The sequence below is a fragment of the Copadichromis virginalis genome, linkage group LG3 (assembly GCF_057382275.1).
Source record: "Copadichromis virginalis isolate Kocher_CV1m ecotype Utaka linkage group LG3, C_Virginalis_male_GT1.1, whole genome shotgun sequence".
NCBI lineage: Eukaryota > Metazoa > Chordata > Actinopteri > Cichliformes > Cichlidae > Copadichromis > Copadichromis virginalis.
In genome coordinates this window covers 52,756,632-52,773,944 of record NC_140620.1, presented here as the reverse complement: position 1 = coordinate 52,773,944, position 17,313 = coordinate 52,756,632, and the positions used below count along the sequence as shown (strand labels likewise).

Sequence of the window (17,313 nt, the reverse complement as noted above, 5' to 3'; positions counted from 1 at the left end):
TCATGAGAGATGATTATTTAATTCTGAAGTAGTTAAGCTAAATTACATTGATTGTTTATCTACAAATATGAGTAAAAAGAGATTATGTGTTAACCTGTGTTGTGTAACTTTATTCTAAATGTTTGGGGAAGTCATTATAGTTTATTCACTGAAAGTGTCAACTTTCCTCCTTTTTGTTCATCTGTATGTATATTAAAAAGCATCAATTTAATCATTTTCTTTTTATCTTGTTTTATCCTTTCAATTTTTGCATTTTCTTAGAGTTTCAAAATAAAAGTCTGCCAACTGCCAACCGAGGTCAACTAAAAGTGCACTGTAAAAACATTGGAAATTTTTTACAGTGCAAACAAAGTACACGATGTGATTTTCTTGGCATGTTGAAGCTAAGCTGCAACCTTTGAAGAAGAAAAATGAAGCCAATGCAGATCTTTTTGCTACTTACTTTCTGTGCTCGAGTGAAATTCTAGTTACCTCTGCCAAGGAGGTCATGTTCTTTGGTAGCATTTGATGTGTCTCATTATTCTGTTTGTAAATACCATAGCCTGAAAAGTGTTGAATAAATTATGATGAAACTTTTTAGGGGTCTAGAGTAGGGTCATGTTAACACAGTCCATTAAAATTTGGCTTACATCCACTAAGGTCATCCAAAGCAATGATGTATTGGTCAAAAACAGACAAAAAGCCTTATAACCTATAGCTAGCGTCTTAATAACTGTAGTGTGTATTATCAACATATGCTGCATAAAGATTCAAAAAATCATATCACATTTGATCTCACTTGTGCGTTTTAAATCTGGCTTTCTTTCAAGCTGAACCCAAAATGCTTTATATCTTTAAAGAAAGTATTGTCAAAAGAAAGAGTGCCCAGTTAGTTAGAAATATATTTTAGAATAATATTTAATAAGCGCAAGTTATTCATGTTATCCATTACTACTCCTACAGAATGTCTGTGGAATAAAAGTAACAGTTTGTCATGCTCCTTTTATCTGATTTTTACAGCACTGAAATTTTAAAGTATTTTTAAAAGCAACAAAATAAATTTACATAAATAAAATGTTGTTCCCATAAAAGTAAGTATTACCTTGGCAGAGGTTTGTGCTTTCCGAGTTCTTCTTGTGTTTTATTAGTCTATTACTTCGACTGGCTGTGACTGTGAGTGTTAGAGTTTATGAAGACAGCTTCCTAACCAAGCTGATAAATTCACACTCTACTCTTCCATCAAATATGGTAACATTTAGCTCCCAAAAATGGCTAATATTGAGGTTTTAACGTGTGGATTACATAACCAGGGGGCATTTACATCCATCTTCCATACTATATCATATTGTAAACTGTAGTGGAGCCATCTGCTGCAGTCTCACTTTGGGAAATAAGGGCACATCCAAAAGTATCTTCTTGCTCATTAAATGGACATTAAATTGACTTGGTTTGCATGTATTGAATGTATATGTATGTAGATATTTAGATGTTTTTTTAATAAATCAAACATAGAGCTAATAAGCAGATGTAATGATACAGAAGACCTGATTAAAAAGAGAAAAAAACTCCAGAGACCAGTGTTACAATCATACAAATATATTAGTTTGTTTTATTCAATTATATCCAATAATATGTCTCCTTTGACTTTGGGTAAGTTATTATAGAAATAAATACAGATCATATAGCAAATGCAGAGAGAAGAGTTTGGGATAGTAGAAGTGTTGAAGAGGGGGAGGGTCAAGGGGTTAAAGGGTGTCAAAGAGTAAATATTGGGGAAGGATTGTTTCTTTGAAGGTGTCCAGTAAATGATTGGCGCATGCATGCTTGTAGTCAAGCCCATCTGTGATCCTCCATCTCAGCCCACAAGTCTGAGTCTCCGAACTCCCAGGGCTCTCTGTAGTCCTTTTCAGCTCCTTCCTCCAAGCGATCCATGGGTTTGGATGGTGTTTCAATGTTGTGTTGTTCCACCTTGCCAGCAACAGGGGGAGTTACTGCACCCCAACCACATTTGCGTGTATATATTTATATAGAGAGATATATAGATATATTTTTTTCCCCATTTTGAATACAAAAATAGTGTCATTGTGGCTTTGATAGCTGGAAGACTGAAGCACTCTTTTTGCATTTGGAAGACAAGAATATGTCTAACATTAAAATAATGTTAAGATGATTTCCTTAAAATTCTTTCTGGAAGACTCACAATAAGTTGGATCGTCCATAAAAACCAACAGAACGGAAAAAAAACGAGTGACAGATTGATCAGAGAATAACACACAGACACAAGCACACACACACACGTGAAATGTGTCCGTGTGCATGTTTGAAGGACAGATGACAGTGAAGGTCAGAGGTTGGTCAGTCAGGCGGTACGTGACAGACAGGTGGATTCTGGGGGATCGGAAGGAGAGGGTTTGAAACCCCACAATTCTCATTCTTTACAGATCTAGCTTTTTAGTTCCACAACATGAGAGTAAAAGACACAGATATGTATTTAAACAGCAACAAAACCACATCAAATCAGCAAACACACGTGAATGTGACTAACCAGGAGTTACGTGGATCACATGTGACCTCACATCATATCATTATAAATCACAGTAATTCCACGAGAGTCACCCAAAGTACTTAGATTGACAAATGACACTTTAGAAAACAGGTAAAGAAACACTACAGAGTAAAGTCACCACTAAAGCGTGGATGGTGCATTAGCTTGTAAGAGGTGAAGTCCTTCCATGATCTGCTTGTAAAGGTCACCCGATTTAGCCACATCTGCGCTGGCTATGCAGGGGGTTGTGTGTGTGTGCGTGTGTGTGTGTGTGTGTGTGTGTGTGTGTGTGTGTGTGTGTGTGCAATGCAGATGTGTTCAGAGATCGTGGGGTGTGCCTTTAAAAAAAAAGAAAAAAAAGCAACAACAAAAATGCAAAACTTTTATAGCTGAAGTTTCATTAATGCTTCTCAGGGTGTGACATTGAATACTCCAGCTCTCAAATTTAAAAGCTTTTTTTTTTTTCATTAAAAAAAAACACCCGAGGAAGGCGTCACTCTTTTGTCAGAGCACGTGAGTCTCTCTCTTCCTCCCTTTCTCTTTTTTTTGTGTTTTCTGCTGCATTGCAGATGTGGTGAGGGGACTCCACCTCGAAGTAATGCACGCACGCACGCTTAAACAGCTCTGCTAGCTCACACACACACACACACACACACACACACACACACACACACACACACACACACACACACACACACACACACACAAAAGAGGGCAAAGTGTTAGAAAAATAAAAGCTCTAATAAAACACGCAGTTGTTTTCTCTATATCAATATTTCTCCCCTTTTTTCCACACCCTCCCAGATAATGTGGCTGCACCTTGTTAATAAGAGTTTATTGCTTTCTGCCCAAGGACTCATGCTTATTGATTTGGCCTCTTGATTTATTCTCTCTCGCTCTCTGTACTTTATTCTCTCTCTGCTTGGATACACATAAAGGACACACAGAAATATTCAGTAACAGCTACACAAACATTACATACGATTACCAGAATTGGCAGGTGGGATATCTGCACACACACACACACACAAACGCGCTGCCTCCAGGTCAAAGGGAAATCATATTAGCTGTATGCAAAAAAGGCTCGCCGAGAGGAAATGGAACTTCAAAGAGAGGCTTTGAGGCGCGAGGTAGCCACTCTACAGTATGTGACACATGCCTCTCTCTTTCTCTCTGAGTCCTTCACAACCCCAGATGACCCTCTCACTCTCACTGCAGTTGTAATTCGCTCAGTAAGCAGGGAGGGCCCTGACTCGGGAGAAATGGGAGGGAAGGGAGTCCCTGGGGGGAGAGGTGTGTGCGTATGTGTGTGTGTGTGTGTGTGTGAAGGGTGCAGCTGCATCAGATAGACATCATTTAGCTCCCTTCGATATCTAGGCGCAAGCTGGCACACCTTTCCCATCCCTTTCATATATAAAGAAGCAGTGACGCCGAGCTCACCAAAGGGCCAATATTTAACGCTTAGAGCTGAATCCGGAGACATTCATCAGCCAGTTAAAAGCAGTAAATTCAGCCACGGGAGGGGAGTGGGGTGTCCACTAATCAAACATGTGCTCAGAGAGACGGCCGCCGAGAGAAATGGCAAACTTTACATCCTGTAATTTACGCAGAGTCGTTTGAAGTGAAGCCTGAAGGCTGAGAGCGGACGGGCTGATTTCAGGCTTCACAAAAGACTCGCAGGACAGAGACGGAGGGAAAAGAAGGTGTGTACGAACACAGCATAAAACACACACACACAAACCGGTGCAAACACGTGTGGCCACACAAACCTTCCACCCGCTATAAATGATTTAGTAATTCTACGTTTCTGCCACCGCAAAAGTAAAATCAATAAGACTGCAAACAAAGCAACATCCTCTTTAAGATCACCACCATAGCTTGAAATAGACTAAAAATAACAGATAAAACCTTCCAGGATTAATCTGATTACTTCTCAGTTGAGCTTAAAAAATCACAATAATGACGATGATATTATTAACTGGAAATCTGAGTTGTTACTTAAAAAATATGGGTACTAACATCAGTAATCAGGCTGCACCTAGTATTTAAATAACAGTCGGATAAAAATCAAACGTGTCTACATATTTTACAGTGGGACACTCAGATGTCTGATCCAGCTTTAAGTGGCTGATGGATCATTTCTAATGGATTGCATTTAATTGCTGAATCGACACACACACACATGCAAAACACACCGAAGTTTAGTTAGCTTTGAATCCATCATTCACTAGATGTCAGTGTTGACTGACGTGGGGTCAGTGAAGTGACAAAGATGGACTGGTTTAACAAAAGTTTGGCTTTAAAGTCACTGTATGACATGACATGAGGCATGACACAAAATGTTCACAGCCCTACACTTACTCCATAAAAATTTAATATTTTTTTCCTTATTTGCTCTCATGCAGCTTTTATTTTGAAAGTTAAAGGGCCCCTCCAGTGATTTTCTGTATTTAAGAGTCAGGAAAGGATTACAAAGGGACTAAAAAAGATATTCTCACTCTCACGAGACAAGATCCAAACTAGCAGGACCCCACATTTCCCATATTGACACCTCTCCACTTTCATTGCTTCTTACGTTCTTTTTAGCTTTGTATCGAAGGTTTTCTGTCAAAAGACCACAAACCTAAAAATGTGGATCAAGACTTCATCACAGTCACTTTACCCTCAGAGGTGTGTTCAGACAGGACACGGGGCACCTTTTTGATGAGATGAGGACTGGTTTAGCAAATGAAAACAGCTGTGGGCTAAAAAAAAAAAAAAGCCACTTTTATAATTACCTTTATGAATGTAGCAATATCAACAGTATTCTAGAATAGAGGGTGACCGCATAGTTCCTGGCAAGATGAGCTAATGGCTGAGCTCTCACATAAACATAAAGAGATGCACTGGCTTGCCCTTAACTGGTATATGCTTTTTACTTGTTTGTAGAATAGTGCTTTATAGTTAGTTTTGTAAAATGCTTGAGAAAAGATTATTTCATTTTTCTTATCCACTGATTTGAGCTTTAGCATTTTTTCTCTCTACATGGGATTAAATCTTGGAACTAGCAAACGAGACCGTCATGGAGTGAGGTTTTGGGTCATTGTCCCAAAGGCTTTTATAGAATCTGACGTTTTCGTGCAACCAGATAAGTCGCCCCCTGCTGGCCATTAGAGAGAATGCAGGATTAAAGCACTCCTACAGCGGCTTAACTTTGCACACATGAGCCAAGTTTGTCATTTATCATCGTAACACCAATGCCTTTGGTGGTGCTCTGTCTGAACACACTTTCAAACGTTTGTTTATCTATATGGTAAAAATAATCTGTGCGAAATCCGTGCTCCTTAAACTCTTCCACAAAGATTATTTAAACTAAAACTTTAGCCCTTAACCTCCTTTTAAAACCCAAAAACAACAGTCATGAGACATACATAAAAAAATATTGGAACATAGATTTCCCAGCCCTTAAAATACATAATATAGATGTTACAAAAGCTCTGTTTGTTGAGTTACTCCTCTCTCCATCTAAGAGAATCCAGTCTCAGACAGACTTGCTTCAGTTCTGGGAGGAGGGAGCCTCTTTTAATTAAACACTAATTACTCTGCAAATAATAGTCAAACACTGTGTTCTGGATCGTGTGATCCAGGGAGGGTGTCTGGTCAAACACATCAACCTGAATGTCTATTTAACAGTTTAATTAAGGTCTTCAGTGTGAAAGTGAGGTTTTAACAGTAGCTTAAGTACAATAAATTAAAAAATATATATTATTTTAAATCATATATGTATTGAATCACCTTCCTTTATATCCTTCACCCCCTCTTTTATTTATTTCCTCTCTCTCAGACCACTTCCTTTCCTTTAAGTATTCACTGGATTGCTCTTTCCTTCCTTCCTTTCTTCCTTCAGGAAAGCAGAGGTACAATTTGCTTCAATTCTCAGGTAGAAGATTACATTGCTCAGCACCCTCGCCTCCATCCTGATTGGGTTATCAGCTATTATTATTTACAACCACAGGTTGCATGGGGGCAGAGGATTACGCGCATAAGGAGAAGCGCTAGTAAATGTGTGTCTTCAGGCAAGAGTGTCGACCTTAGCATAATTCCCTTTTAAATCTCTTTTTGTTGTGCTCATCATCATAATTATCCTCCCTAAAATTTTCTCTTCTTCTCTCGCTCATTTCTTTTGTTTCTCTCTCTCTCTCCCTCTGCCCTGATCATCAATCTCGCCTCGCCTTTACCTCCCGAACACAAAGGACTCCCTCGCTTCCCACAGTACATAAACATAAGGCAGAAACAATTACCCTGCCTGGCATATTGTAGCAAGTTTGATATGAAAAATGATTGCTTTTTGTGTTCAATGGAAACAACAAATGGAAATGCACCAAACAAGGTCTCCGGAAAGAAAGGAGTGAAATATTAAATATGCTAGTGATTTTCTTTACCAGGACAGGCTAACAAATAAACACTGGCAAAAAGATGTGAGACGCTTAAGTTTCCTTTTTTCAGAGCCATCATTCTTGTACCATCATCTATGCTCATACAACTTTAATTATTTTTGCCTCAGTCATATCATGGGATCACAGTATATAAGCTCTAAATAATAACTGTAAGGACGTGACAAGTAAAGAAGGCTTGAATTCCTCTTTGCATCAAAATCAAACTCTCTGGGAGAGATTTACTATAAAACCAAACCCCCAAAAAACTGCAGAGTTCATTTCTAAAAATGTTAAAAATTACATTAACAAATGATTCCCCGGCATTAGTTTCTTTAGTTAATGTTACAGTAATTTAACTGAGTACCCTACACTAATTTATGTATGAAGTATGGGAACTTTATATGAAAAATCAGTGCAGAAGAAGCTGAAGAAATCCTGACTTTGGTTCCAGCAAAACAGATCATTAGTTGCTACATTTCCCATAATGCAATTTGGTGGCATAGTTCATTTAATTGTACTCTTTCAAAGTACAATCTGCTTCCCAAACTGATATCTGGGAATACATGCAAATAAAGTCTCTGAAAATGTAACTTTTGAAACTCCCAAACTTATACCTGAAAACTACAAGTTTAAAAATTAAAATTAAAATTTTTAAATCTTTCTAAAATCAAAGGTTTTTATTCAAATAAGGATCACCTTGGTATAAACCGAAGGTATATCAATCAACTAAATTTCATTTGACCATTAAAGTGAACCTTTTACATTGTACTTACATGATAAAATAAATAAATAATAGATGGAAACTTACATTAAATCAAATTACTTAAAGTCAGCATTTTGGGCATTTTTTTATTTTTTGAGTATTGCTGCCTCATTGCTCAGGGGGAACTGAGCTTTTTCCACCAGAGCTGCTTTCCATAATGTCTTCTAACTTTATCTTTATCTTTAAGGAATAAACACGGTTTATTTGAACAATGCTATGCAGCGCGAAAATTTGGGGAAGTGTAATTCTCATACGGATGCAAGATAACTCTTAGTGTATGACAAATTAGTGAAACAGCTTAAAACTCAGAAAATGCAGACACTTTCAGACTACTTTACTCACAGCGCTGCGTAGCCAGCTGTCATATATTATTTATCTTTAGTTTCAAGACAGCCACTTGACATTAAATCCAATTAAAAGGATTACTGATTGTGATTTATATCCAATGAAAGGTTGTTCTGTTAGTTTTAGCCTTTCACTGGAATATCAGTGTATGTGTGAATATTGACTATTTCACACAAAATTAGGTCAAAATCTCAAGTCAGACCCCCTGAACATGATGGCAGAGTATGATGAAAAAATACAAAATTGGCATTTCTATATATATGTGTGTGTGTATTTGTGTGTGTGCAGTGAAACAAAAGATGATTTGCACAGATAGTGTGTGGCCCTTGAGGGTTTGTGCAGTGCATGGCCGGCCACAGTGAAAACAGCTATTGCAGCACAATCACAAACCGCACAGCCAGGCTCCATTACCAACCCATTTCGCTGATGATATCCTCATCATCTCACAGAACCCGTACACACACTCACCACTGTGTCATGTTAGTGGGCGCAGTCACGAGCGTGCGTGTCACTTTGCTAAGTGTGTTAAGGTGTGAGATGGTTTTCAGCGGCCGATGCTCATGGACATCTGGGCTCTAAAGTGTGTGCACGTGCTGCACAAACCACAAACATGCATGTGTAGATGTAAGTGTATAAATGAGTGTGGGTTATGCGGTTACGCAATGTGCCGGGGGAGCTTTTGACCCCTCGTTTAAGGGTCGAAAGATTCTGATCAGTCCCAGACTCCATTAACGGAGCCGCAGAGGAGGGAGGGGCTTTCTTGTGCCGCAGAGTGGAAAATTGAGTCCATGTCACGAACTAATAAAATCGTAGCAAAGGTGAATGGAAGAAGGGAACACACACACACACACGCATATAGGACTGACTCATATTCAGGCTATCTCACAAAGTTGCTGACGCACACGCTGAAGATGTGGAGTGAGCAGATGGCTTTAGAACCAAAGGGTCTGTGTGACAGCCTCACATTAGCATGACTCTTTGTCAAGCTAACCTTAGCATTAAACCCCATAGGGGAATAAAGACGTAACCCAATTGTGGAGCATGTGCAGCAGAGGGACAGATTTACCCAGTGCACTCTTTGTGTTAAACCCAGGAAGACTTTGTTTGGATATTTGGTTGACTGGAAGGATCTCAATGATGATGTCTAGAGGGTGTGGGGGGTTTTCCCTTCCAGCTGGTTGAACACGCTGTGGTGACATGCTGTACAATGTTAGGCCACTTTTCACCTCTTTGCGGAGTTATTGCTTTTAGATCCCAGGCTCTGCTAATCATAAAGGTCATTAAATAAGAACATGGTGGGCTGGTGTGAATGGGCTTCTGTAAAGGTAAAAGGGGCCTCCCACTGGCCAACTCCACTCTGCCTGGACTTGCTTCTGCTTTTTACCCAGTTTGTCACCAGTGCATTATGGGATCAGTATTACAGGCAGCATGTGGGGGGGAGGGTAGCCCTAACAAACTTGTTCAGGTGTCCGCTGGTGCCCATTGTCCACGTGTTGTCTACCACTCCTCTCTCCTGTGTCTCTGAGCGCTAGGAGGAGGAGGTTTTGGTTTTGGATTGAGGATCTTTCTTGCCGTTCTGGAGCACAGGCGAATCACTGGAGGTCTTGGGCGTTTTTCTGGGCGGACTCTGTTCACCAACGTCATGTAGAGAGGGCTCCCTGTACATAGCCACTGGGCAAGGCAAGTTTATTTTGGGGAGGGAGAAAGAAAAATTAGAAAGATTGGACACATAAATGCATACAGTATATTATATCAGTCTCTGGCTCTCTTCCACAGCATGTCTTTTATCTTGTCTTCCTTCTCTCACCCCAACTGGTAATGGCAGATGGCCCCGCCCCTCCCTGAGCCTGGTTCAGCTGGAGGTTTCTTCCTGTTAAAAGGGACTTTTTCCTTCCCACTGTCAAGTGCTTGCTCATAGGGGGTTATGTGATTGTTGGGTTTTTCTCTGTATGTATTATTGTAGGGTCTACCTTACAACGTAAAAAAAAATCCTAAAAAATCAGTAATATTCCAGCAGCTGGGGCGCCAAAATAATACCAGAAAATAACAGAAAATAACTTTCCCATAAAAATACGGTTATTTTCAGTAATGACAATACAGTTTGTTGCCCTAATTTTACATGGGATTTTGCCTTTTTCAAGTGCTTTTAAACATTAAATTAGGAACATTTTAACGTGATTAAACAATGAAATTACCCATAAACAAGGTCAATGAATGTGGCAATATGAATAATAATACTTAAATGTACAGAAATATACAGTTAACAGTTGGTTTAAATAATAATGGATTGCATTGATATAGCGCTTTACAATTCCCCTCTGGCCATCACCAGTAGGCGGTAGGTAAAGTGTCTTGCCCAAGGACACAACGACCGAGAGTGTCAAGGCGAACTGCCAACTCTTGAGCCACGATCACCCTAAATCGCAACAATAATAATAATTATTTGATGTAAAAAAAAGTGTATAGGAATTATTTTATATATTTTTCCATAGCATTACATTTGAATTTAACAGTTCAATCTTTCAAATAACTTACACATATTTGTGAAATTATGATACATTTGTGAAAGTATTTTAACAATCTAAATATGCACATGTACAGACAGATACATTTAAAAAACAAGAAAATTATGTTTTATGACATTTACAGTAATTTTACGTTAATTTACATTTGAAATGTAAAATCACAGTCTATTTATGTAAATTTAATGATAATCTAGAAGAACAGTACAAAACTGTAAAATACACAGTAAAATACTTTTATATTACTTTTTTTTTTTTACAGTGTACAATATAAAGAGCCTAGGGGTGACTGTTGTTGTGATTTGGGGCTGTACAAATAAAATTGAATTGAATATATACAGTATACTGGCTAATATGGATTACTTTTAATTCAATTTAATTTTATTTATACAATCACAATAAGAAAATTGAGTCGAGTAAGAGTCGCCTCAAAGTCCTTTATAGTGTGAAGTAAAGACCCTACGATAAGACCCTACAATAATACAGAGAATAAACACACAATCAGATGACCCCATAACACGTGAATTATACTAATACTAATGCGGCATAGAGTAACTGACGCCATAACCAGAACCCTATTTTAACCCTACGCTGCAACCTTCTACGTAACCTTGAGTGCTTCTTCTGAGAAATGTAACTACACGCTGGGATGACGTATACCACAACAAGTCTAAAGGCATGGAAGGTTGTGGTGTAGGGATTAAAGCAGTTTCTGGTTACCAGCTAGGACGTAGGTTTCCTGCAGAAGTCTAAATTTAGCTTAAGATCAAACATTTGGCGACAGTGGGAAGGAAAACCTCCCTTCTAACAGGAAGAAACCAGATCCTGGCTTAGGGAGTGGACATTATAACATAATAGAAAAGCAGCAATAGATCCTCTATTATTCATTTTTGCCACTTCTGCTGGTGTTTTTCCTTGTAGGTTGCACTGTCTTAGGTCAAATCAAGTCAAAGTTTATTTCTACAGCATAACACATTCAAAACAATCTCAGCTGACCACAGTGCTGTACAGGTTATACAAAATATAGACTACACACAACAGTTAGAAAATCAGGAGTAAATAAACACTGAAAATCATCAAATAAAGCCTTAGTGGGCATGGGTTATAAACCCCACCATCGCTGAGTGTGCACTGATCCATGCTCACTATCTGCAGGTGCAGCACCTGTTCTGTGCCGGGCAACGAGGAAATATCATGCACTATTAAATGGCTTTTGAAAAACGTTGTAGGTTTTTATTGTTGCTGTTATAAATTCTACTCATAAAGCATAAAAGAGAAGAAAAGGATGATAACAAGTTTCAGCGGTATGTTCTCTAATAATTGATGATATGATCTCAATACATGCATCTAATGTTCTGCACTAAAACTCATTTACAGAAAAGACATGATTCACATTTGTGACTCAGATTATGATGATATAGTAATTTCCTGACATGCTGATGTGTTCAAACTTTTCAACAATGGATTGAGGTCATGAGTAGATTATGAGTGTTACTTTATTCATGGGGGTTTGAAAAATGATCAACGTGAAGTGATCACGTTGATCATTTTAATGTAACTTTTAATCTCTATAACTTATCCTGTATCTTTATTATTTTCATATCCTGCATGAAGGTTAAGGAAAGTAAAAAGTTTTCTGGACTGATGAAATTTCTTGCTTCCTTTGTTACAGTTGCTATTTTTTGTGTTATCCTTGGTTTTCCTTCTGTATGACCTTTTGTCTTTTTATTTTAGATCTTTTTCTTTGCCCCCTTGTTGAAATTGAAATTTTTATTGTTTTATGATAGAGAGCAACATGCTTTACATGTACATACCGTACAAGCTTACCTTCAATAAGCTTGGGCAGGAAGTGAGCAGCTCCCTTCGTCTTCTTGACGCGGTTCCCCTTCATGACTTGGCCGTCCCGGTTGATGCCGATGTACCAAGCCCGCCCTGACTGGGTCTGTCTGTACAGGATGGACGAGTAGGTGACGTAGTAGTTCTCAAACACACACTCCTTAAACTTACACTCAGGTGTAAAGTGTTCCTGTAAGCAACACACACACACACACACAAAGACACGTCAGGTCAATGGAGAAGAATAACACATTTGGAGATTGCATCATTTTTTATCTGTTCTATTATTTATATATTTACTCTCCGGTTCCACTGGCTCAGCTGGGAATGGGAGGAAATGGGTTCCACATTTCATTGTGACAGGTTTACAGGAACATCTGTGGCATGCACACAGACACACAAACACACACACACAGACAAACTCAGTCCCAACATGTACATGCCTCTTTGCCACACGGACAAAGTGTTTTGTGAGCCAGCAGGTCATAACTCAGTCTCTACGGTTTACCTGTAACAAACAACAATCAACTGGATCCTTCACCTCCTTCATAGTTTAATGACGTCGCTGTTGGCCTTCAGCTCACACACACACTCAGACACACACATACACACACAGAGCCCCCGCATTAGGCAATACGTCAACAGCGGGACATCCCCACCCTCCTCCCCTTCATCGTCCTCCCCACAATCTCTGGTTACAGCTCTCACATATTCCTTCTCTATCTCATATTCCGTGTCTCCTCCACTTCATTCTCTCCATCCCTCCGTCATTTGGTAACCTTGTCCAGGAACAAACCAATTTGCAGGATTGATTTCGAGCCTTGATGTGACGGGTGAGCAGAAAAGGCCTGAATAAGGAGTTTGCTCCCTCTCTTTCTCTCCTTCCCACTCTCGCCCCTCCTCGCCGTCTCCTATCTCGTCTCCCTCTCTCCGTCTGCCATTCCAGGCCCAGATCCTCACGCCTGCCCATATCCATTGTACCACACATAAACAAGCTAATTACATCGACTGTATCGCCCATTCTTTAATTACACATCCATTCACTTAGACAGCCATTCATTCCCTTGCCCACCCATTACCTTAGCTCTATTAGCACAGAGTGAAATCCAAAGGTCTGCAGTGTCTCTGAAGGTGTAATCAGATTGCTATCATTAACTTCGTTTCGCTGCAGTGTGATGTGTCTCATCTTCTCTGTGCAGTGTGTGTGTAGGAACTTTAAAGGATTGTAAGGTAACTTTAAAGCTGATCAGCAGCTCATTACCACCCCACCACCACCATCATCAGACATGCATGCTCAAGACCATTAATTGATTAATTATGTGAATTAAACTGAACCTGAAACAGATAAGCAAATTTAGGAGATCCTCAAAAGTAAGCAAGTGTGGTAAGATGCAGCATCTTTTCTGTGATAGGCTCTGTTATTTTGCAGACTACAAAAGGTCACATGATTAGGAGAAGTAACACAAAGTGATCACATTGCATTAAATTGTGTGCTTTAAGGATTTTAAAGATAACCCTGGCTTATTTTAACTTGTTATAGTTTTCAGTGGATGTTTCATCAGCTCTGCTGTTTTGACATTTTTTCTGTGCAGGATCTTTAAAGACTTTATTGCAGGGTTGTGAACACAGATGTATAAACTGACTGTATTCTAATACCCAGTGTTCTTGCACTCTACTGTGAAGTCCTCAGTTTCCTCAGGGGAGAACGTTTGATGGAAATGACTTGAACTGCTCCAGAGTGCCATCATGTGCAGGCACATCTACATTTGAAGATATATGATGACATATATGATGACTTCAGGTGCATCAAAGCAATCCTCACTCATTGCCTCTCCGACAGTCTTCCAAAAAGTTCTAAATCATTTTGAGCGACCAGTGTGTTGACGCAGTGCTCCCTACAGCTTTCTAACAAACGTCATTTTTAAACTGTTTTAAAAGGAGCACTTGGATTGGTGGTGCATTTTATATCAGGTAAAACATAAAACAGCTCCAAGGCCCTCACTCTTCACGTACAATTAACATGCCTTTATTCTCACGGCATCACTATAGTTCAGCGGTCCCCAAACTTTTAAGCACCACGGACCAGTTTAATGTAAGACAATATTTTCATGGACCGGCCTTTAAGGTGTTGCAGATAAATACAACACAATAAAATGATACGCCCAAGACAAAAACTGTGGTATTTATTATATAATAATAAACGCAAATTCGCTGTGTAATTGTGTAACTTTATTAGCAGCGTCCTCCTGAAATCTGCCAACAACATTGAGAGTAACATCCTCCTCTCTGCCCCTTAATTAATCTCTGGTCGCTATAGTAACACGTAATTATTTCTTTCAAAATAAGACACAACTGCAACACGAGAAAAAACTATAAATTTCACACCCGAGGCTCTACTCTCGTGGCCTGGTACCAAACGACTCACGGACCGGCCCCGGGGGTTGGGGACCGCTGCTACCCATATGGAAAAGATATATATAAATCTTATGAAGTTTGTATCTGTCTCGTGTGAAACTTGTATGAAAAGCATACAAGAGTGACTCATGACATATTCCTGTTCAGTGTGTTGAACTCTGTTGAAACCATACACTACAGTATAACCACACCAGAGAATATAAGCGTTTTAATTGTATATGAAAAGAGATTGTTTTGGTGGTTTGTGGATATTTTAGCTGTTTCAAATTTTGACCTTTACTCGAACTATTTTAAGTTTGCTTTGAGGTAAACCTTCACTGTAACTTAATGGTGCAGTTATGTGTGTGAGATCAGAAGTACCTGACTCCGTGGTATAATTCTGAAACACGTACCCTAAAGCAGATGACTCGTAATCTGGAGAGGAAATGGCGTGTCACAAATCTAGAGGATCATCATTTAGCCTGGAGAAATAGTTTGCTGCTTTATAAGAAAGCCCTCCGCAAAGCCAGAACATCTTACTATTCATCACTGATTGAAGAAAATAAGAACAACCCTAGGTTTCTCTTCAGCACTGTAGCCAGGCTGACAAAAAGTCAGAGCTCTTTTGAGCCAACCATCCCTTTAACGTTAACTAGTAATGACTTCATGAACTTCTTCACAAATAAAATTTTTATCATTAGAGAAAAAATTACCAATAATCATCCCACAGATGTAATATTATCTACAGCTACTCTTAGTACCACTGATGTTCATTTAGACTCTTTTTCTCCAGTTGATCTTTCTGAGTTAACTTCAATAATTACTTCCTCCAAACCATCAACGTGTCTTTTAGACCCCATTCCTACAAAACTGCTCAAAGAAGTCCTGCCATTAATTAATTCTTCGATCTTAAATATGATCAACCTATCTCTAATAATCGGCTATGTACCACAGGCCTTCAAGCTGGCTGTAGTTAAACCTTTACTCAAAAAGCCATCTCTAGACCCAGCAGTCTTAGCTAATTATAGGCCAATCTCCAACCTTCCTTTCATATCAAAAATCCTTGAAAGAGTAGTTGTCAAACAGCTAACAGATCATCTGCAGAGGAATGGTTTATTTGAAGAGTTTCAGTCAGGTTTCAGAGCTCAGCACAGCACAGAAACAGCTTTAGTGAAGGTTACAAATGATCTTCTTATGGCCTCTGACAGTGGACTCATCTCTGTGCTTGTCCTGCTAGACCTCAGTGCAGCGTTCGATACTGTTGATCATAATATCCTATTAGAGCGATTAGAACATGCTGTAGGTATTACAAGTACTGCGCTGCAGTGGTTTGTATCATATCTATCTAACAGACTCCAATTCGTGCATGTAAATGGAGAGTCCTCTTCACACACTGAGGTTAATTATGGAGTTCCACAGGGTTCAGTGCTAGGACCAATTCTGTTTACATTATACATGCTTCCCTTAGGCAGTATCATTAGAAGACATAGCATACATTTTCACTGCTATGCAGATGACACCCAGCTCTATCTGTCCATGAAGCCAGATAACACACACCAATTAGTTAAACTGCAGGAATGTCTTAAAGACATAAAGACCTGGATGGCCGCTAACTTTCTGCTTCTTAATTCAGATAAAACTGAGGTTATTGTACTCGGCCCTGAAAATCTTAGAAATATGGTATCTAATCAGATTCTTACTCTGGATGGCATTACCTTGGCCTCCAGTAACGCTGTGAGGAACCTTGGAGTCATTTTTGACCAGGACATGTCCTTCAACGCACATATTAAACAAATATGTAAGACTGCTTTCTTCCATTTGCGCAACATCTCTAAAATTAGAAATATCCTGTCTCAAAGTGACGCTGAAAAACTAGTTCATGCATTTATTACTTCCAGGCTGGACTACTGTAATTCATTATTATCAGGATGTCCAAAAAACTCACTGAAAAGCCTTCAGCTAATCCAAAATGCTGCAGCAAGAGTCCTGACAGGGACTAGAAAGAGAGAGCATATTTCTCCTGTTTTGGCTTCCCTTCATTGGCTTCCTGTTAAATCCAGAATTGAATTCAAAATCCTGCTCCTCACATACAAGGTCTTAAATAATCAGGCCCCATCTTATCTTAATGACCTTGTAGTACCATATCACCCTATTAGAGCGCTCCGCTCTTGCTCTGCAGGCCTACTTGTTGTTCCTAGAGTATTTAAAAGTAAAATGGGAGGGAGAGCCTTCAGTTTTCAGGCCCCTCTTCTGTGGAACCAGCTTCCAGTTTGGATTCGGGAGACAGACACTATCTCTACTTTTAAGATTAGGCTTAAAACTTTCCTTTTTTCTAAAGCATATAGTTAGGGCTGGACCAGGTGACCCTGAATCCTCCCTTTGTTATGCTGCAATAGATGTAGGCTGCCGGGGGATTCCCATGATGCATTGAGTTTTTCCTTTCCAGTCACCTTTCTCACTCACTATGTATTAATAGACCTCTCTGCATTGAATCATATCTGTTATTAACCTCTG

At 39.2% G+C, this 17,313-nt stretch overlaps 1 protein-coding gene across 1 annotated transcript in view; it reads right to left on the bottom strand.

Annotated features, from left to right (window-relative positions):
• Positions 1 to 1,559: 1,559 nt before the first annotated feature.
• The window catches only part of fgf11a (fibroblast growth factor 11a), a 116,862-nt gene continuing 101,108 nt past the window's right edge, over positions 1,560 to 17,313 (bottom strand). The window contains exons 5-6 of the mRNA XM_085451644.1: positions 12,397 to 12,595; positions 1,560 to 9,718 (exon numbers count right to left, since the gene is read on the bottom strand). Of these exons, the coding sequence (XP_085307770.1) occupies positions 9,576 to 9,718; positions 12,397 to 12,595 (342 nt within the window). The 3' untranslated portion in view covers positions 1,560 to 9,575. The remainder of the gene's footprint in view (positions 9,719 to 12,396; positions 12,596 to 17,313) is intronic.